The sequence below is a fragment of the Oratosquilla oratoria genome, chromosome 23 (assembly GCF_046742065.1).
Source record: "Oratosquilla oratoria isolate Oo_2021 chromosome 23, ASM4674206v1, whole genome shotgun sequence".
NCBI classification, from domain to species: Eukaryota; Metazoa; Arthropoda; class Malacostraca; order Stomatopoda; family Squillidae; genus Oratosquilla; species Oratosquilla oratoria.
Window position 1 is genome coordinate 24,410,265 of NC_134799.1, and position 23,457 is coordinate 24,433,721.

The 23,457-nt window shown below is 38.1% G+C and overlaps 1 protein-coding gene across 2 annotated transcripts in view; it reads right to left on the bottom strand.

Moving 5' to 3' along the window:
• The window catches only part of LOC143038031 (C2 domain-containing protein 5), a 212,490-nt gene that overhangs the window by 157,692 nt on the left and 31,341 nt on the right, over nt 1-23,457 (bottom strand). For both annotated transcript variants that reach the window (XM_076206886.1, XM_076206887.1), the window contains exons 4-6: nt 21,117-21,260; nt 20,760-20,976; nt 4,508-4,636 (exon numbers count right to left, since the gene is read on the bottom strand). In XM_076206886.1, coding sequence (XP_076063001.1) covers nt 4,508-4,636; nt 20,760-20,976; nt 21,117-21,260 — 490 coding nt within the window. The remainder of the gene's footprint in view (nt 1-4,507; nt 4,637-20,759; nt 20,977-21,116; nt 21,261-23,457) is intronic.

Below are 23,457 nucleotides of genomic sequence, written 5' to 3' on the forward strand. Positions count from 1 at the left end.
TCTATTGGTTCATTTCTTATCCTAGCATTAAGGTCTCCCAATACTATTACATTGACATTTCTCCCTAATCCCTCTATGCACTCATTTAAATCCATCCAAGAAGCCTCCCTTTCTTCTACACTCTTCTCACTACCAGACCCATATGCACTTACAAAAACCCACATCTTTTCCAGTTTTACCTTCATCTGCATTAACCTTGAAGAAACCTCCTTCCACTCCACTACACGTTTACCTATCTCTTCACTTACTAGTATAGCCACCCCTTCCCAACTACATTCCCAAACTCACACTCGCCCCTCCCTCTCAACTTAGTTTCACTCAAAACCAACACATCCATTTTTCTTCTTACAAACACACTGCCTGTCTCTTCCCTTTTACTCTTATCTGTACTAAGTCCACACACATTAAAAGACCCAAACCTTAGGGTACTGGTTGGAAAACTCCTTGACCCTCTTATGCCTTTACTTCATTTAGGAATGTCCCCTTTGGGGCTACAGGGAGAAGGATGCCTAGTCCCAATCCCCATCCCGTTTTTCTCGCCTCTTATGATTCAAGTGGGAATACTTGGCAGCAGCATTCTATCCCCCACCACAGGGTAGGCAAAAAAAGGAAATGAATATTCAGAGAAAAGGTACAGGACAGTAACAAGGTGTTGGGGGACAGCATAACGGAGGGACAGTAGCAGTATAATAAAAGTGTCATCATTTCTCTGTGAACAGCGTCCTCCTCTATCACAGACAAAATGATGTGTGGCTCTGATCTGTAGGGGCACCCCATATAGACCCTAAAGTATCAACTGCATGCTACTTTACCACAATAATATGCAGCCAATACCCCAGATTGTACCACATCCACACACATTAAAAGACCCAAACCTTAGGGTACTGTTTGGAAAACTAGACCCTTTCATGCCTTTACTATTTTTAGGAATGTCCTTTGCAAGGGTAGTGGGTCAGGGGTAAGAGATAGTTAAAGAAAATGGAGAAAAGTGGGAAATAAGCCAGTTGTTGTTTGCTGACGACACTGAGTTTGTAGCAGGATCAGAGGAGGGATTGAGGAAGTTAGTGACAGAGTTTGAGAAGGTGTGTGAAAGAAGGAAGCTGAAGATAAATGTGGGCAAAAGTAAGGTAATGAGATGTACAAGGGGAAAGAGTGACAGCAGGCTGGAAGTGAGCATTAAGGGTAAGAGACTGGAGGAAGCGGATAGTTTTAGATACTTGGGTACCAATATGGCAGGAAAGGGAGGAGTGGGGGTGGAGGTAAAATGTAGATTGAGAGAAGCAAGTAAATGCCTTGGTGGATTAAAAAGTGTAATGAGAAATAGACATCTGGGAATGGATACTAAGAGGAGGTTACATGAGTGATTGTGCCAACAGCACTGTACGGGGCAGAAACATGGAACATAAGAGAGGAAGAGAGAAGGAGTTTGAATGTGTTTGAGATGAGGTGTCTGAGAAGTATAATATGAGTTACTAGGCTAGATAGAGTGAGAAATGAGGAGGTGAGGAGGAGAACGGGGGTGGAGTGGGAGCTGGGAGATAGGGTTGATGAAAGAGTATTAGGATGATTTGGACACATGGAAAAAGTGAGTGAAGAAAGATTTGTAAAAGAGGTGTGGAAGGCAGAGGTGGAAGGAGTGAATATAAGGGGTCGTCCTAGGATGAGATGGATGGATGGGGTGAAAGGAGCATTACAAAAGAGAGGAATGTCTGTTGAGGAAGGACAGGAAAGGACAGATGATAGGGGTGAATGGAGAGGGGTCATGTATAGATGATGCTGTGATGCTGTGATGCATGAGGGGGAGTGGGTGGGGGATGGGGGGGTGAGGAAGTATGTATGAGAACAAATTTGACGCAGCCTAAAGGGATTTCTCCCCATCTTCTCCTTTTCTGCATGAGGGGACAGAGAGGGGGGAGTCACTGAATTTATGAAGGGGCCTTGCTGTGGATGTGCTGTGTCTTGCAACACTGCTTCTGACCCAGGGCAGTGGACAGGATGCAGGGACGACCTGTCATACAGGAGGTACGAAGATAAGAGGGAGGGAGGAGGGTGGAGGGGAGTGGAATGTGTGGGGAATGGAATGGGTGGGAGTGGTTTCTATCCCTTTTCCTTTTTGGCTACCCTCCGTGTAAGGGGGAAAAAGCCTTTGGTATATGTATGTACATGTAGGAATGTCCTGTGTGGGGCTACAGGTGAGAAGGATGCCTAATCCTAATCCCTGTCCTGTTCTTGTCGCCTCTTACAATTCAAGTGAGACTTGGTGGCAATATTCTTCCCCCAAACCACAGGGGAAAAAAATAAAATAATAATAATATAAAATAAATGGCAGTCATTACAGCATCTTGCTCAAGTGTTTATCTAAACAAATCTTAAAGCTTCAAACAACTACATTGCACTGCTTCTGTGGAAAGTTAATGCCATTCATTAAGTATACGGTTGGCAAAGTTGTTTCTACCCACTTCCAAATGAAATTTATATCCTGGCAGTCTGAGGCCATTATTTCTTGTCGGATTCTCATTCAGTGTGAAAATTTTGTCACTTTTGATGTTGCTTTCTTTAAGTCACCCATTTCCTTAATTATTTCAAGATTTGCTTTTTTAAGATCATTAATATCTTGCTTCTATTATTCCCTCATAAAACTCATCTGTCTCCAAGTCTATAACTCTACTCAAGTTTCTTCTATCGAACCCAGTAAATCCAGAAAAAGTCCCTTCTTCACCACTCTCTGAAAATCTTACCGTACCTAATGGAGATTGTCACATCTCCCAATGTAACGTGTTTTCTTGTTTGTAGTGGTGTTCATATGGCAACAGTTACCAATCATCAGCCGGACATGTGTGCTTCATGCAATGTTGAGTTGCCATTTAATTATCATTGTCCTTTTACTTTCTTTGAGATTAGTATTAAGGTTTTTATTTTGTTACGTGCATAATATTCTTGTGTGTGTAATTTTAAGTTTATGAAAGTGGTTAGGCTTGTTAGCTATCAGTTAAAGTGGGATAGGGAAGCACTTCCTATTTGACTTTTCGGCCTCTGGCTCCAGTGACCATCAGGTCAATTGGCGAGCCTATATAGAGAGGGTCAACTCGTTTCTCGAGGCTTTTTTTTCCATCTTCTTTTCCCCGAAGAGGAAGCTGCCACCTTCTGTAAGTTTAAGGTAAACCCCTTTGTTTAAGTGTTGTACTACAGTGCTACGCATGGTGACCAGATTTTTTATCTTAAACTTAGGTTTAGCAATAAGTAAATGCACGGAGTTTTTAATTTACTTTTCGAAATATTTAGATTTGTATTTTCCTTTTACTGTACCTTTGATTTGCATATTCTCATCATTTATAATTCCATTTCCATTGTTTAAATAGGCCAAAGTTGTTAAATTTATAGTTTAATGAAGTGTATAAATGTTTAATTTTAATTTTTCTGTCATCGTACTATGCCGGACCTGGCTAATAACCTAATTGTTTGAAGTAGTACGCCTGTCACGACCTATCCATAGATAAATTCATCTCTTTTTTTTTATAAGGCAGGTCCATGACAGTGGCGACCTTGCCAGGATTGGTGTAGTACGATGACAGAAAAATTAAAATGAAACATTTATTCACAAGCATCCCCCTTTCCATTTAATACAACATAGGTATCCTGCTATTGTAGCACTGTTGAAACGTTCCATTTTTAAAGTATTTCTTGGGAGCTCCAATTTTTATGTGCTGTCTCTGTGACAATTGATGTGTGTGCATGTGTGCATATTCCAGTCTGGAATGAATCAGTTTCAATAATGGCCAGCTTTGCTGTCCATCTTGCAAGACCACCACATGCAGGTATCCATCATAGGTCCCTCTCTCTAGAAATCAATAAATCAATCCAGTGCTTCGGGTCTCTTTTGCAGAAGACCCACAGCCTTCAGGCAATCCACAACCTCTGGACAGGTCCACAAGTCACTCAGGAAATATAGTTCTCAGGACCTCCCATAGATCTCTCTAGGAAGAAACCTTAGACTGTCTGCATCCATACTTCATCCACAAGTATGGGACTTTATCTATGTCACTAACTGAAAATAGTATTAAGGAATAAGCCACCAGTTGTCAGTTCTCCTTGTGTTTAAATTTGGAGTTTGGAAAAATACAAAAATGATAATGAGAAATATTGGCTCTATTGAAGAGACTACATATCAAATTGATGTGAGGAAATTTACAGTTTCAAGACGGGTAGCAGGGAAATAACTCATTCTGACATCCTTCCCACAGGACCACCTCTTGCAGGTACTTCTCATTGATCTCATTTCCAATAGTAACATCAAGAAATATAAAACAAAACTATGGAACAAGGCAAATCTAGATCATGAGACAGATGAAAAAGATGGAAAATAGAACAATTAAAGTAAGATGTAAATAGTGGAGTGCAAGCACATGAAGTAAAAAAAATTATGTTGTGAGGGAAGTTATTAATTTCTATTTAGTTTTACATGACATTGACTGGACCAGTGAAATCATATTACTCAATTGACACATACTCTCTATGCAGACCTCCTTCACGCAAGGGTGAGGGCGCATCTTGATGAAGACGCATCAGGGTGACAGCAGAGCCCATCCCTCTCACAACAATTCCAGACTCTCCTTCCAAGTCAAAGCACTGCCGGTACCTGAAAATAAAAGTTACATTTGAATATTTCTTGACATTAAACCAGAACTTATATGTAGAGTTTTAATAATCTCGATATCCATCAGTAACCTTACTCTTAGACAACCAAGAATCAAAGAAACATTCAAAGGTTAAAATTTAATAGCAAAATGCTTTCACTGGAACGGAACCAAAAAATTTTAGGCCATGCTATTTTATACTTGCATGACATTCACATAAAAGATCTGACAGTGAAAACCAACAAGAAAATAAATATACTAAAATTAGTCTGTAAGTACAAGCTTTGGAAAGGAAAAGGAAACTAATTGAAGTCTAAAACCAGTTCTTGAGAACCAAACTCAAGTATCCTTCAATGGTATGGCTTCCTACAATAAAGAAAACACAAATGCCATACAAACTATAAAAAATAAGGCATTAAGAATAATAACAGCTTTGGAAAGGAAAAGGAAACTAATTGAAGTCTAAAACCAGTTCTTGAGAACCACACTCGAGTATGCTTCAATGGTATGGCTTTCTACTATAAAGAAACCACTAATGCCATACAAACTATACAAAATAAGGCATTAAGAATAATAACAGGTTGCACCAAAACAACTTCAACAAAACACCTACACAGAGAAACTAACACCCTAGCCATATATCATGACATGAGGATGTTTGGGCTACACAATGAGAGCAGAACTATGTAAAGTCTAGGATAAACTTTATATTTATTTAAGCAGGTACTTGAGGTAATTACAGATTGGGATATAATCTCCTAAGGGGAATGTCTTCCCTACTGAGTCTAAGGGGGAGTGTCTCCCCTAGTCTCCTCTGTCTCTGGCGACATAGTCACCTGTTATTATAGGAGAATATGGCTATCTAAGCATGTCAGGTGAAGATTGTCAGAAACATATTACATTTGGCATTTATATAATAATGTGTGTGCATTAGTTGCATTGTAATGGGTTTAGTAATATTATTTGTGGATGTGCCTTGACATGCTGTACTGGAGTTACAATAATGTAGCTTGGTAGGTATAAGTAAAGGTTAACCACTTTGGTACAATGATGTCTACGTAGGCGTTATGAGGCACAAATGGGTACATGAGGATGCCAGCATTGGTGTCTTGATTATATATTTTTTGTAGTTGTACATGAATTATCCCAGATTCTGTGAACTTGTTTTAGCACATTTTCTGTTTTTATTATCAGAATAAAAGAGAATAATACTGCAGTGTCCTTATATTTTATGATGCAAGTAGTGTGATGAATTGTACATATGGCAGCTGATGCTATGTGCAAGAATTTGATTCTTTTTGAAGTGGTTAATGAACTGTCTGGTGACACTATGTACTTGTTGGGCAGTGGTGTGATGATATTTTGCATTGTCTGAGTCAGATGTTTATGATTAGGAAATGTGAAGGTTAGCAAGATTAAGTATTTCCAAAGACTAGTGCCTGTTGGGTACCTTCTTGTATGCATGTGGATCACATGTCAGGCATGTAATATATAATGGTAGGATACATGCTCCCCCAACCTCTTTGAGGTATGTCCTCATACCTCGGGTTAAGGTCAAAACGGTGGGATTTGGCATAAAATTGCAAAGAAAAAGATATGATGTGTCACATCACTAGTGGGATATATCAACTTGTAAAATTCATTACTGGTTTGAATGAGTACTAGTAAAGGGAGGGGTTTTTACATATATTATCATATCTTGGAACGTATTCAGTAAGCTATGGTAAAAAATGTATTTCACTAAATTCTGTTTCACTTTGAATGTCTATTCTCTTTTCAATGAGAATGTATGGGAATATGTCTGTCACTGTAGTTTGGGATCTCTTTTCAATGAGATTTTCTTTTTTCTTTTTTCTTTTTTTTTTCACTGAGAATCAGGTATCACTTGCATGGGGTTGGGGGAGTGGGGGTGGGGGGTGCATAGCTTTATTGAATACAAGACATCCTAAAATTCAGTATTTTTAGTTTGTTTGTGTGAAGCTATTTAAAGAGTATGTTGTTACATATCTAAAAATATACAATGCATTTATGTAATTTCCACACTTTCACACTTTCATGTTTGGACATATAGATATTAGTGTATTTACCTAGTTGTATTTACCTAGTTGTATTTTACGGGAAGGGGAGCTATGCTCGTGGTGTCCCGTCTTCATATCTCATTTTATCTAAACTATTTTTAAATTCATGTATTGTTTTTGCACACACCACTTTCTCATCTAACTTGTTCCAACTGTCTATTACTCTGTGAGGAAAGCTGTTCTTTTTCAGATCTCTTCTATAGCTGTCTTTTTTTATTTTCTTTCTGTGTCCTCTTGTACTTCTATCATCCCATTTTATCAGATTCTCTCTATCAGTAATTTCTATGCCTTTCATGATTCTGTAAATAGCTATCAAATCTCCTCTCTCTCTTCTTTGCTCTAGTGTCTGTAGTTCAAGTTTTGCTAGTCTCTCTTCATATGATAGTTTTGAGAGTGTTGGTGCCAATTTTGTAATTGCTCTTTGTATTCTTTCAAGTTTTTTTATACATTTTTTTGTACTTGGTGACCATATTGTTGCTGCATATTCCAATATTGGTCTTATCAGGGTGATTAGAATTTTCTTCACCATTTCTTCATCCAGCTATGTAAATGCAACTTTGATTGTTCTTATTAAATTTTAAGTTTCACCAAAAATCTTATTTATATGTTTCTCAGGTGACATATTATTCATAACAATGACTCCCAGGTCCTTCTCATTTTCTACTTTTTTTTATTCCTTCTTCTCCCAATTTATATGATCCTGTTATTCTGTTTTTACTTTTTCCAAATTCCATTATACTACACTTTTTTGTATTGAACTCCATCTCCCACTTCCTACTCCATTCCTGTACTTTATTTAGATCACTCTGTAGTGATTCACAATCTTCTTCCGTGTTCACTCTTTTCAGTAGTTTTGCATCATCTGCAAAGAAGCTCATATAGCTTTCAATTTCTTCATCCATATCATTAATATATATAGCAAACATTATTGGGGCCAGAACTGTTCCTTGCGGAACACCGCTTATTACTTCATCCCATTTTGAGTGTTTGTCTCTTATCACTACTCTCATTTTCCTTTCTTGCAAAAAGTCTTCCATCCAATTAAGCAGTTTGCCCTGTATTCCTCCTTCAGTTTCTAATTTCTTAAGCAACTTCTTATGTGGTACTTTGTCAAAAGCTTTTTTTAGGTCTAGAAATGCACAATCAGCCCATCCATCTCTTTCTTGTATTATATCTATTAGCCTTGAATAGAAACATATTAAATTGGTGACGCATGATCGTCCTTGTCTGAATCCAAACTGCCTTGGATTTAACACAGTTTTTTTTTTCTAAATATTTTACCCATCTACTTTTGATAATTTTTTCACAAATTTTTGCTATTGTACTTGTTAGAGAGACTGGTCTATAGTTGGTAGGGTCTTCTTTATTTCCTCCTTTATATATGGGTACTATATTTGCTTTTTTCCAATCTTCTGGAACTTTTCCTTCTTTCAAGGAACTGTTTATTATGCTATGTATTTTGTCTGCCAGTTCATTCCTGCATTCTTTCAAAATCCAGTTTGCTATTTCATCTGGTCCATGCGATCTTCTGACATCAAGATTACTCAAGTGTTTCAATATTTCGTTCTTTGTTACTTCTATTTCTTTCATGGGAGGGACTTTCTCTTTCCATTTGATCTCTTCAGGTTGTACGTTCTCCCTTGTAAACACTGATTTAAAATGCTTGTTCATAATTTCCGCCATTTCAATTTCCTCTGTGTATTCAACTCCTCCTTGTCTTAATTTCTCCAAGTCTTGTTTGTTTTTCAATTTGTTTACAAATCTGTAAAATAGTTTTGGTTGATCTTTACACTTTTCTATGACATCTTTTTCATATTTTCTCTTTTCCTCTCTGCACTTTTGTACACATTAATTTCTATAACAAGTATATATTTTCCATTTTTCAGGCCTTCTGTCTTTTTTCCATCTGGTCCAAGCTTTGTCTCTTTTGTCTTTTAACTCCCTACAACTTTTATTGTACCAGCATTTTACATATTCTTTTTCTTGTTTTTGTCTTGGGACATACTTTTCCACTCCTTTTTTGTAATTTTTTTTCTTCAAAATATTCCATTTCTCTTCCACTGTTGTTTCTTCTTTGTATATTTCTTCCCAGTTTTCTTTTTGAAAGAATTCTCTTATTTTATCAAAGTTTGTTTTTTCATACATCATTCTTCCTTTTCTATATTGTTCATTTCTTTTCATGTATTTTTCTTCATTTAGTTCCAGTTCAATATGTGGTCACTTTTACTTATTGTTGTTTTATATTCAATCTTGTCCACTATACTAGGTTCAGATGTAATTATTAGGTCTAGTCTCGATGGTTCTTCCTCATTTCTATACCTAGTGTTCTCCTGTATCCACTGTGTCATTGTATTGTCAGTAATCATCTCAAGTAGAGCGTTTCCCCATGAGCCGTCTCCACCCTTTACTGTCATTTCTTCCCAGCAGATTTCTTTGCAATTAAAGTCGCCCATCATAACTATTCATCCTCCATCTTCCATTATCTTATTTAATGTTATCTTTGTGTCCTCTAACATACTTTTATGTTCACTCTCTTCCCACGAGGCTGTTTTCGGAGGCACATAATTGATCACAAACTTTCTGCTCTTCTTATCTCTGTCTTCCACTTCGATCATAATCATCTCTACTGTATTCTTTCCATATGTGACACACCTCACGTTTATATCCTTCTTAGTCAGGAACATAACTCCACCCCCTTGCTTTATCTCTCTGTTTCTAATCCAATAATTATATGCATCATATCCTACACTGTTGGGTGGTTAATTTTGTTTCTACAATTCCCATTATGTCCAGTTCTTTTTCCTTCAAATAACCATTCAGCTCATTCAATCCTGTTATTAATCCATCTATATTTGTGTAAGACACTCTTAGTTTTCTGCCACTTCCATTGTGTTCTCTGTTTCCCTTTTGTTTTTCTCTTGTATGTCGAATTTCCTTAGTTTCATATTCACTACTCTCCAATAGAATCTCTTTTTCTGACTCTGTTCTGTTCTCGTTTTTTCCCTTAGCTTCAAGTCTTTTCTTTTTTTCTTCCTCTCTTTCCTCTTTATTCATTTCCCTTTTTATCCATACCTTTTTATATTGTTCACTTGTTGCTAGTTTCCCTGTTTTTGCTAAGATATTCTCTGCCATCGTTTGTGACCTGAATTTAATCTTAATTGGTCTGGTCTTATCTGTACTATACTTTCCGAGTCTGAATTTCTCTTCGATTTGTTTCATTATTTCTGGTTCATCTTCCTGAACTAATTGTAGTAAACTGTTTACTTTTTCATTTTCCTCTTTGATTCTTGAGGTTCTATCTGGGTTATGTTTCTCTTCCATTCCTAATATAATTATACATTTCTTTTTGTCTGCTAAGTCTCTTACAATATTCTCCTTCTGTCTCATCACTTTGATAACTGAGTCTTCAGTTTGTTATTTCATTTGCTGTTTAATTATATCAGTAAATGCAGCTTTACTATTTTCCTGTATCTTCCTCCACCCCTGTGCCTCTTTTGCTATTGTTTCTTTATTGTCTTTATTGTTCCTTTTTAATTCTTTATTCTCCTCTTTTACTTCTCTTAACTGTCTTTTTAGTTCTATTTCATCAGTTAAGTTTTTGTTCGCCTTCTCTAGTTCTTCCAATCTTTCAACATTTTCTGCAATTTTTGACATTTTACCGAACCTAATCTCCCAATGTTCAGTCATTTGTTTAAGCCTTTCCTCCAGTTTTGCTAGTCGGGGAGGTTGGTATCCACCTCCCCCTCTTTAAATCCTTGGAAATTATTATCCTCACCTTCCATTGAATTGTTCTTATCTATGTTTCTAATCTTTACATTTTTGTTAGACATTTCGTCGTCACTAAATTGGTCGGGACCTCTTTTGTTTACATGGCGTCTGCCTGCTTGGGCCAAGTCCTCTCCTTCCTCATTTCCTTCCATTTCCCTCAGTAATCCCTCCCCTTCTCCTTTTTCCTCACTTCCCACTACACCACGAGCAATTTCCCCCCACCCTCTAAATACAATAGGTACTTCCTTTGCTTTGGGATCCACGAAAATTTCACTTTTCCTTCAGAACGTCCTCTACGCCGTCCGTTCGGTGGAGTGTGTGTGATATCAGTTTTCCTATCTTGCATAATGTTTTGTGAGAAATATCTAACATCTATCCGAATGTTGCCTAAAATTGATTGGTCTGGTATCATATATCTGTGTTGATTAATTGGTGGAATACAAATTTGTTTATTTATCTATAATTTTTTTTTCACTATGTTATAAACTATTGTTGCTTATATTTGTTTTGGGGATGTTATGTCAAGGTTTTGTGAATATTTATTGGCTTTTCTTCTATAAGGTAATCTGTTGTTCCTATCAATACTCTTGTATACTGATTATGGAAATCTGTGGGTTTGTGTTTGGTTTAATGAAGTTAACTTTGATTTTAAAAATAATGTTTGAGATGGAGGTTTTTGTATGTAAGTACTACATTTTGTGTATGGGGTTTGATTATTGTTTATGGTATGAAATAATAATTAGCTTTGTATGGAGAGTTGTCGTTTTTTTATTTTTTGTTAGATCTTTCTGTCCGTCGATTGGGTTTGTCAGAGTTATATAATTTCAGAGATGAGTCAGTAAGGTGAGAATATTTTATACATTCAGGTGAAATGCATAGAAGTTTGTGTAATCTAACTTTGAGTTTAGACTAATGTATAATGGAGATGGTTGTATTATGTTTGTAATTAATGGAGTTAGTATAGTTTTGAGTTTGATATTATTAAAATCTGATTGTTCATACATACATATACCAAAGGCTTTTTCCCCCTACATGGGGGGGTAGCCAAAAAGAAAAAGGCATAGAAATCACTCCCCCCCATTCCATTTCCTATATATTCCACTCCCCTCCACCCTTCTCCCTCCCTCTTATCTTGGCACCTCCTGGATGACAGGTCATCCCTGCATCCTGTCCACTGCCCTGGGTCAGAAGCAGTGTCACGAGACACAGCACATCCACAGCAAGGCCACTTCATAAATTCAGTGACCCCCCCCTCTCCGTCCCCTCATGCAAAAAAGGAGAAGGCGGGGAGAAATCCCTTCAGCCTGCATCAAAAAATTTTTCTCATACATACTTCCTCATCCCCCATCCCCCACCCACTCCCCCTCATGCATCACAGCATCATCTATACACAACCCCTCTCCATTCACCCCTATCTTCTGTCCTCTACTGTCCTTCCTCAACAGACATTCCTCTCTTTTGTAATGCCCCTTTCACCCCATCCATCCATCTCATCCTAGGACGCCCCCTCATATTCACTCCTTCCACCTCTGCCTTCCACACTTCTTTTATTAATCTTTCTTCACTCATTCTTTCCATGTGTCCAAACCATCCTTATACCCTTTCATCAACCCTATCTCCCAGTTCCCTTTCCACCCCTGTTCTCCTCCTCACCTCCTCATTTCTCAATCTATCTAGCCTAGTAACCCCTATCATACTTCTCAGACATTTCATCTCAAACACATTCAAACTCCTTCTCTCTTCCTCTCTCATGTTCCATGTTTCATACAAAAATATATTGATCCTGAGAATGCGTGTATCATTCCTGAGTCACCATGATCTGAAGGAAGGTAGAGAAGATTTTTATAGATGGAATAGGTTTGGTAAGGGATCACTAATACCATGTTAACCTTTTGAAACACATGAGGTTTTGCATCTCATGGGTGGAATATTTAGTGAAAATGCATAGTTTCTCCTTTGTGTTGGTTTTGTTCGTTGGGGTTTTATCGTTGTGCTTCTTTGTTTTATTTTATTTATGTGTTGGCTTTGGGTAATTGCCAATAGATATTGGCAATATTCTATATTTTTGTAGTATTTGTTTTTATTTGTATTTAGTTGTTGGCTGAGTTGATATATTGGAACCTTTACTTATTTATGTACTTGTTTGTGTATTTTTGGTTTGTCAGTACATGGCTGTTGGATGATATGTATAGTTATTTTGGTAGATCTATGTGGATTTGAAGATTTGGTTGTGTATTTTACTTTGTCTTATAATTGTTGATTCTGTTGAGTGCTTTAGTAATGTTGATTTGAAGAATTGGTAGTGAATCATGTGAGTATCACTTTGTCATAGTATGTGGATTCTGTTTAATGCATTAGTTAATAATTGTTTCTCTTATATGTGTATGCACTTATTGATTTTGTAACTGATTTATGTGTTAATTTGTGTATTTGATGTTTGTTAAGATTGTTTCTATTGAATTATATGTGAAATAATTTCTTTGTTTCTATTGGTACTTGGTAATTTGTGAATTTTGTTTTCCTAGATTAGATTGTATGTTTACATTTAATTGTATGTATATGCATATTTGTGTAGTTATGTGTAGAAATTTGGGAATCAGGGTACTTTACATAATGTAGATCTATGTGGATTTGATGTAGAGTCCAGATGCACTATTGGATAACTGGAGACTGATGCCTGCCAGTTATTTGTTTATTATTATTTGTCTGTTTATTATTATTTATTTATTATCATTTATCTGTCCATTTATTATTATTTACTATTTACCTATTTGTTTATTATTTAACTTTGCCTATTTATCTTATTTATTATTAATATTATCACTATTCTTCTTTACCATTATCATAACTTTTTTACATCTGACCTAGTTATGGACCAAAAGGTCTCCTGTCAGCATGTTCCTCCTTTATATTCCTTTGTAGAGGATGGTTGTGAATGGATGATAAACTGGCATAGCCTGAAAGGATTTCTCCTCATCTTGTCTATCTACTCATGATGAGACATGGATGGAGGGTCACCTTGCAAGTGAAGAGGAGGAGGTATACAAATTTCAGCTACCAAGCTCTATTGTCGATATCCTGTACCTAGTTGCATTGCTTCTGACCTAGGCAGTGGGTGGAGGGCAGAGATGGCCCTTTATCTACAAAAAGCTAAGATATTTTTTTTCAAAAGGGAAACAATTGGGTGTGGGATGGGTGAAGGGTGGGTGCATGCCTTGGCTAGCTACCTCCCTTGTCAGAGTACAAATCCTTTTAATATGTATGTATTTACCTAGTTGTATTATACAGGAAGGGAGCTATGCTCGTGGTGACCCGTCTTTGTATCTTTCAGCATCAAGTTTTTCTTAAACTCTTGAATAGTGTTTGCACACACTATTTCTTTATCTAAATTATTCCAGGTATCCAGTACTCTATGTGGGAATCTATCTTTTTTTTTTTCGGATCTCTTCTATAGTTATCCTTTTTGGGTTTCTTTTCGTGTCCTCTAATTTTTTCATTGTCCCATTTTAATAAATCATTCCTATCTAGGATTTCCATTCCTTTCATGATTCTATAAATAGTCAGCAGATTTCCTCTTTCTCTTCTTTGTTCCAGAGTTGGTAGTTCAAATTTGGACAATCTTTGTATGTTAATTTGGAGAGAGTTGGTGCCAACTTTGTCATTGCTGAAGGAGTGGGAGGGAGTGAAGGATAGAGTAGAGGCAGGTGTGGAGGAGGAATGGGGATGGTTCAAGGAGGGAGTCACAAAGTGTGCAAGGATGATGTGTGGAACAAGAAGGACAGGAGGAAATAGAAGGAAGGGTAGTGAATGGTGGGATGAGGAAACAAAGAAGGTTGTAGAAAAAAGAAGCAAGCTTTCACAGATTGGTTACAAAATAGGACGAGGGAGTCATATGAGAGGTACAAAGAAAAGAAAAGAGAAGTAAAGCAAAAGGTAAAGGAGGCAAAGAGGAGAGCAGATGTGAAATGGGGTAAGAGTATGACAGAAAATTTTGAAAGTAATAAAAAGATGTTTTGGAATGAAATTAAGAGAGGAAGAGGAGGAGAATCAAGTAGAGAAGAAAAGGTAAAAGGTGCACATGGAGAGATGATAATGGAGGAGAAGGCAGTAAGGGGAAGATGGGCAGAATATTTTAGGGAGTTGCTAAATGTGAAGGAGGATAGGGAGGGAAAGATAGCTGCAGTGGGAAATGCTAAGAAAATGACCGTGATGAGTGAGGAAAATGGAGGAGAAATAAGGAAGGATGAAGTGAAGGCAGTTGTTAAGATGATGAAAGCAGGTAAGGCACCTGGTCTGGATGGATGCCATGCAGAATGTCTAAAAAAAGGAGGTACAGTGATGGTGGACTGGCTGGTGAGGTTATTCAATGTTTGCTAGAGAGAGGGTAGAGTGCCGGAGGACTGGAGGGAAAAGGGGACAAGTGTGAATGTAGTAGTTTCAGAGGGATTAGCTTGTTAAGTGTAGTTGGGAAGGCTTATGGGAGGATCTTGATTGAGAGGATTAGGAGAGGAACAGAGGGAGTAACTGGTGAGGAACAGTGTGGATTTAGGACGGGTAGAGGTTGTGTAGATCAGATCTTTGTGGTAAGACAGATATGTGAGAAAGCTATAGTAAAGGGGAAGGATGTTTTTTGGGCTTTTATGGATCTGGAAAGGCTTACGATAGGGTAGATAGAAAGGCACTGTGGGAGGTTATGCAGATATATGGGATAGGAGGAAAGCTTCTAGGAGCTGTCAAGATTTTTTATGAGAGTAGTAGAGCTTGTGTCAGGATTAGAAATGGAGAGAGTGAGTGGTTCGAGGTAAAGGTGGGACTTCGTCAAGGATGCGTTATGTCACCCTGGCTGTTCAACTTATACATGGATGGGGTAGTGCGAGTGGTAAATGCAAGGGCAGTGGGTCAGGGATTGGAGATGGTTAAAGAAAATGGAGAAAAGTGGGAGGTGAGCCAGCTGTTGTTTACGGATGACACTGCGCTTGTGGCAGGATCAGAGGAGGGATTGAGGAAGTTGGTGACAGAGTTTGGAAGAGTATGTGATAGAAGAAAGCTAAAGATAAATGTGGGTAAAAGTAAGGTGATGAGATGTACAAGGGGTGAAAGTGGCAGTAGACTGGAAGTGAGCATTAAGGGAGTGACTGGAGGAAGTGGATATTTTTAGATACAAATGTGGCAGGAAAAGGTGGAGTGAAGGTGGAGGTAGAATGTAGATTGAGAGAAGCGAGTAAATGCCTTGGTGGATTAAAGAGTGTAATGAGGAATAGACATTTGGGAATGGATGCTAAGAGGAGACTGTATGAAGGAGTGATTGTGCCAACAGTACTGTATGGGGCAGAAATGTGGAACATAAGAGAGGAAGAGAGGAGTTTGAATGTGTTTGAGATGAGGTGTCTGAGAAGTATGATGGGGGTTACTAGGCTAGATAGAGTGAGAAATGAGGAGGTGAGGAGGAGAACAGGGGTGGAAAGGGAGTTGGGAGATAGGGTTGATGAAAGAGTATTGGGATGGTTTGGACACATGGAAAGAATGAGTGAAGAAAGACTAGTAAAAGAGGTATGGAAGGCAGAAGTGGAGGGAGTGAACATGAAGGGACATCCTAGGATGAGGTGGATGGATGTGGTGAAGGGGGCTTTGGGGAAGAGGGGAATGTCTGTTGAGGAAGGACGGGAGAGAACAGAAGATAGGGGTGAATGGAGAATGGTTGTATATGGATGATGTGTGAGGCATGAGGTGGAATGGATGGGGGGTGAGGTAGTATGTGGGAGCAAAATTTGATGCAGCCCGAAGGGATTTCTCCCCGTCTTCTCCTTTTATGCATGGGGGGACGGAGAGGGGGGGTCGCCGATTTAATGAAGCGACCTTGCTGTGGATGTGCTGTGTCTTGCGACACTGCTTCTGACCCAGGGCAGTGGACAAGGTGCAGGGATGACCCGTCATCCAGGAGGTGCTAAGATAAGAGGGAGGGTGGAGGGGTGTGGAGTGTATTCAGGAATGGAATGGGTGGGAATGATTTTATGCCTTTTCCTTTTTGGCTACCTCCCTTGTAAGGGGGAAAAAGCCTTGGTATATGTATGTATGTATGTAGTACTGGGTGTCCATAGTGTTGCAGCATACTCCAGTTTTGGTCTTATTAGTGTAACTAATATTTTTTTAATCATTTCCTCTTCCAAGTAGTCAAATGCCACTTTTATTGATCTTGGTAGATTGAAGGTTTCTCTGACTATTTTATTGACATGTTTGTCCGGTGTCATGTCTTTGCTGAATATCACTCCAAAGTCTCTTTCCGAGTTCACTTTTTTGACTTCTTCACCAATTTTATAATTTTTTGATATTCTATTTTTACTTTTTCCAAACTCCATTATACTACAGTGAGACCTCTCATTAACGAACGTTAATTAGCTGTGTTTGTGGTGTTTTTGCTGTGTTTTCGGTGTTTTTGGTGCTGTTGTTTAGTGCGTGCAATCACTATGCCACCCAAAAACCACTCCAAATTAACGGATTATTCACATTAACAGACACCGTTACCCCCCTTTTAGTCCGTTAATGAGAGGTAGTACTGTATACTTCTTGATATTGAAATTCACTTCCCACTTTTGAGTCCATTTCCAGATTTTGTCCAGGTCTAACTGTAATAATTCACAATCCTCCTCTGTTCTTACTTTCTTTAGTATTTTTGCATTATCTGCAAAGAAATTCATATAACATTCCATTCCTTCATCCATGTCATTAATATATATGGCAAACATGATTGGAGCCAATACTAAACCTTGCGAGACACCACTTATCATTTCTTTCCAGTTCAAGTATTTGTCTAATTACTACCTTCATTTTTCTCCCAGTCAGGAAGTCTTCCATCCTTTCCAATAATTTTCCTCTGATGCCACCTATTGAATCTATTTTTCTTATTAGTTTCTTGTGTAATACTTTATCAAATGCTTTTTGTAGGTCTAGAAAGGCACAGTCCGCCCATCCATCCCTTTCTTGTATTATTTCTATTAATCTCGAATGGAAGCAGATCAGGTTTGTTGTACATGATCTTCCTTGTCTAAATCCAAATTTATTTGGATTCTGTAGGATTCTGTAGTATAGTTTTTTCTTCCAGATGTAACCCATCTACTTTTGATTGTCTGACATCGTTTTTTTTTTTTTATTTAGTCTCTGATTTCCTTCTGTGTTACAGTTATTTCCTTCATTGGGGGGGGATCTCTCTCTATTCCCTCACAGTTCTGTGAACTTTCAATTGTGAATACCGATTTGAAATGATTGTTCATAATTTCAGCCATTTCTAGTTCTTCTGTATATTCATAATTTCCCTGGTGCAGCTTTTCCATTTCTTGTTTATTTTTTAGTTTACCATTTACATACCTGTAAAATAGTTTAAGTTGTTCCTTGCATTTTTCTATTATATCTCTTTCATAGTTTCTCTTTTCATCTCTGTGTATTTTTACATAATCATTTCTTAGTTTGATGTATGCCATTTACTCATTTTTTGTATTTTTTCCATCTTTTCCAAGCTTTGTCTCTTCTATCCTTAGCCTTACTACATTTTTTGTTGTACCAGCTTTTTATGTATACTCTTTCATGCTTTTGTTGTGGTACATATTTGTTCACTTGCTCATTATAAATTTCTTTTAGTATATTCCATTTCTTTACTTAACTTTTTTTTTTCGAAATGTCCCCTTTGGGGCTACAAGTAGCAGGACTCCTAATCCCATCCCCCGTCCCATTTTTTGTCGCCTCTTATGACTCAAGTGGAAAGATTTGGTGGTAGCATTCTCTTCCCCCACCACAGGGTAGGCGAAAAAAGGAAATGAATATTCAGAGAAATGGTACAGGACAGTAACAAGGGGTTGGGGGACAGCATAACGTAGGGACAGTAGCAGTATATTAAAAGTGTCATCATTTCTCTATCAACAGAGTTTTCCTCTATCACAGACAAAATGATGTGTCTCTGATCTGTTGGGGCGCCCCATATAGACCCTAAAGTATCAACTGCATGTTACTCTGCCACAATAACATGCAGCCAATACCCCATATGGGGTATTGCCCTGGGTCAGAAGCGACACTGCTTCTGACCCAGGGCAGTGGACAGGATGCAGAGATGGCCCGTCATCCAGGAGGTCCAAAGATATGAGGGAGGGAGGAGGGTGGAGGGGAGTGGAACATGTAGGGAATGGAATGGGTGGGAGTGGTTTCTATGCTTTTTTCTTTTTGGCTACCCCTCGTGTAAGGGGGAAAAAACTTTGGTATATGTATGTATATTCCATTTCTCTTCCATCTTTGTTTCTTCATTAAAGAACTTATCCCAGTTTACATTTTGAAAGAATTTTTTGAGTTTCTCAAAATTCATTTTGTTGTACATTAGTCTTCCTTTTCTATGTTTCTCATTTCTTCTTGAGTCCATTTGTTCTTTTAGTTCGAATTCTATTAATACATGAGCACTCTTTCCTATTGGAGTTTTGTAATCAATTCTGTCCACAATTTCAGGTCCTGACCTAAACATTGAATCCAGTCTCAATGGTTCCTCATTGTTTCTGTATCTGGTATTTTCCTTTATCCACTGAGTCATTGTGTATTCAATGGTCATATCAAGTAGTATGTTTCCCCAGAAGTCTTCTCCACCCTTCACTGTCATTTCTTCCCAACATATTTCTTTTGAATTAAAATCACCCACCTCTTTCTTTCAGTATATTAGTTAGTTCATATTTTGTATCTTCCAACAGTTTGGAATAATCACTTTCTGTCCAGGACTGTGTTTTGTGGGGCACATACAATACTACAAATTTTCTACTATTCATTTAATTGCTTTCAACTTTGATCATAATTGATTCCACATTGTTTTTTCCTTCTGTTACCTTTGTCACATTTAAGTCTTTCCTAGTCAAAAATAATACTCCCTTCCTAGTGTATGCTCCTCACTACATTCTCTGATTCACCTTAATATTTCTCACTCCGTCTTAACATCCACCACATTTCTTAAACTATTCATCTCAAACATGTTTAAGGTCTTCCTTGCTGCCTTGTTCAAATTCCAAGTCTCTGCTCCATCCAAAACCCATCCATCTGCACAACCACTCCCTCATACAGTCTCCACTTTGCACTGATACCCATAAACCTATTTTTCATGACATTTTTCATTCCCCTCAGACATCTATTTGCTTCCCTTACTCTACAATTTATCTCCACCCGTACTCCTCCATTCCCTGCAACATGTGACCCCAAATACTTAAAGCTCTCTACTTCCTCCAGCTTCTACCCCTTCTAATTCACCTACAACCCACCACCACCCTCATCTTTTGTGCATTTCATCACCTAACTTTTATCCACATATGATTTCAGTTTCCCACTCTCACAATTAAAGGTCAGATCTGACCAATGGAAATGCAGAGATGGAACCCTCTAAGCATAGCTTTTATCCTAAATACTACTTGGTGAATATAACTAAATAAATATATATCCCCCCAAACTCTACCACTACTTCTGTCATCTTCTAATAATAATTGTTGTCTCCAGTTTTTCTAAGTTAAAAACCTGCAGCCCCACAACAGTTACCAATGGTTCTTGGGTCCTCCCACAGACCTATCTGGGAAACAACTTTGGACTGTTGTCTGTGTTGCATCATTGAGGAACAGTTTCTATGTCACTGGCTGAAATTGGTAGGGAGAGGGGAACAGTTGGCAGTTGGCAGCTCTTCATATGAAAAGGAGTAAGAAATAAAACTGAAACTAATAGATATCTTGGGCCCTCTGGGCTGTACCTCCTGATGGAGGTTGACAGGTTTTGAAAATGGGGAACTTCACTGTTATTAGTCCTCTTTCAACTCATCTACATAGTATTATCCACAAGTAACTAGTTCACTTCCCATTTCCCTCCACTCTCACTAACTAGGTCCAAACCCCTGCCAAACACCCTCATGTTTACCTCCCTCACCACCCTATCCATATAAAAACTGAACAACCATGGTGACCTGCCATAGCCCTACTTTCACCTCACATCATTTTCACTATTCTTTACCATCACATAGGCTAATCAACTCTTTCAGCTTGGTGACATTCTTTTCAGATTTCATTATAGCTATTACCAATCTTTTTCAAATGAAACGGTATTTCTGAGATACAGGGGTTAATTCCTTCAATATGGTCATACCCTTTTAGAAATTCTGCTCTGGCTAATGATACACAATCTTATCAACAAGAGTTATCACCATAATCAACAATTTATGAAAAGGACACACAACAATGAATTATCATATACTTCAAGGTAAATACAGAGAGGAACTCACCCAATAACTGCATTTCCTCCTAACTCCAATACCTTCAGCCCAATTCGTCTCTGTAGTTCTCCAGAAAGTTTGAAAAAGAGTGTCTGTTTTGCTTCATTGCTGGCTCTGGGTGTTCTGATCTTGTCTATCCACTGGTACTCTGGGTCATCATTGACTACCAGTTCCTCAACAAACCCCAAAATGTTCTGACACTGGTGGCCAGCAGGTATCTCTGGAGCTGATTAGATTTTGCATTCTATTAATTATTGAAATTTAAGAAATTCTTATTACACTGCTATTTGGAAAAAAAATTATGGCTCACAAAACTCTAATACAGAGTCTATTTACAATTATTATCTTATGTGAAATTCAACTTACTAAAGAAAAACTGAACTCCACAAGATGACTGTCGAAATTTGTTGAAATCTGAGAAAAGATCCACTTTAACAACAATATTCACTTCTCCTCTGATTCCATGCATTGTGTCAAAAACAGGAAGCCATCCCATCATCATGGCACCGCCTGGAAGTAGAAGTTACATGTCCTAATAAAGTAACATGTTTCAATCATAAGTATTTCCTGGACTGACAAAAGCTTGCACATGTATCTACAAGGTTATAAGATGCATCCTCACATGAGACAATTTTATTACAAGGACATTTTGAGGTTAAAAATAAAATAGTGTTTCATCATTTATTTATTGAGAGATTCTAAAGCAGTTTTGTGTAGGAAAATGTACAATTCTGTGAATGTAAATACATTGAAATGGTACACTGGAGTAAAGTATGAAATCATAAACTGTAACTTTACACTAACAATGGAACTTGAATTAAATTTGCTGTAGCAGAAAAGAAATACCTGTAAATTGGTGTTAGTGCAAACAAAACAAATATTATAGTAATAGTAGACACAAAACAGTCCCATACTTATACAATGCATGACAGCAGAACAGCATTTCTTTCCAGAGATCTCTGGGAGGGTTTGAGGCTTGTACTTTTTATAAAGCATGAGCATACAAATGCAATGCATGGAATAACTGAATAGTTATGGAGATGAAAACCAAGAAATACAGAAGAGAAATTAAGATAAAAGAATACAAACAACATTGCTGTTTATCACAAAGTTCAAAAGGGTGATATAGAAGTCCCTGAAGAACATATGTAACCACAACAAAGGAATGTGCCACTACAACACCATGAGCAATTTAAGAAGTAGACCAAAATAAATATATAAACAAAACCGGCCATGAGATAAAAAAAAAATTCCATGATGGAAATGAAATTCCTATAAAGGAAATGAGATTGATGTGAAGATACCTCCTTGCCAAATTTTAAAACATGAATATTCAAAATATGTAACTTAATAGTTGAAATGTTGACTTTGCCAGTTTTATAGATCAACTGTTTCTTCGATGATGACATCTGAATGTAAATCTGTGTAGGTCCTCTGTATTAAGGCTTCCACAGAAATATAAAAAATGAGGGTTTATAATATTAGTCAAGAGAAAACTATCTAGTTACACATACATACATACATATACCAAAGGCTTTTTCCCCCCTTACACAGGGGAGTAGCCAAAAAGAAAAAGGCATAGAAACCACTCTCACCCATTCCATTTCCTATATATTCCACTCCCCTCCACCCTCCTATCTTGGCACCTCCTGGATGACGGGTTATCCCTGCATCCTGTCCACTGCCCTGGGTCAGAAGCAGTGTCACAAGACACAGCACATCCACAGCAAGGCCACTTCATAAATTCAGCAACCTCCCCCCCCTTCTCTGTCTCCTCATGCAGAAAAGGAGAAGATGGGGAGAAATCCCTTCAGGCTGCATCAAATTTTTCTTATACATACTTCCTCTCCCCCCATCCCCCACCCACTCCCCCTCATGCATCACAGCATCATCCATACACAACCATTCTCCATTCACCCCTATCTTCTGTCCTCTCCCATCCTTCCTCCACAGACATTCCTCTCTTTTGTAATGCCCCTTTTACCCCATCCATCTATCTCATCCTAGGACACCCCCTCATATTCACTCCTTCCATCTCTGCCTTCCACACTTCTTTTACTAGTCTTTCTTCACTCATTCTTTCCATGTATCCAAACCATCCTAATACTCTTTCATCAACCCTATCTCCCAGCTCCCTTTCCACCCCTGTTCTCCTCCTCACCTCCTCATTTCTCACTCTATCTAGCCTAGTAACCCCTATCATACTTCTCAGACATTTCATCTCAAACACATTCAAACTCCGTCTCTCTTCCTCTCTTATGTTCCACATTTCTGCCCCGTACAGTGCTGTTGGCACAATCACTCCTTCATATAACCTCCTTTTAGCATCCATTCCTCTCTTATGTTCCACATTTCTGCCCCGTACAGTGCTGTTGGCACAATCACTCCTTCATATAACCTCCTCTTAGCATCCATTCCCAAATGTCTATTTCTCATTACACTCTTTAATCCACCAAGGCATTTACTCGCTTCTCTCAATCTACATTCTACCTCCACCCCCACTCCTCCCTTTCCTGCCACATTCACACCAAAGTATCTAAAACTATCCACTTCCTCCAGTGTTTCACCCTTTATGCTCACTTCCAGCCTGCTGTCACTCTCTCCCCTTGTACATCTCATCACCTTACTTTTACCCACATTTATCTTCAGTTTCCTTCTTTCGCACACCTTCTCAAACTCTGTCACTAACTTTCTCAATCCCTCCTCT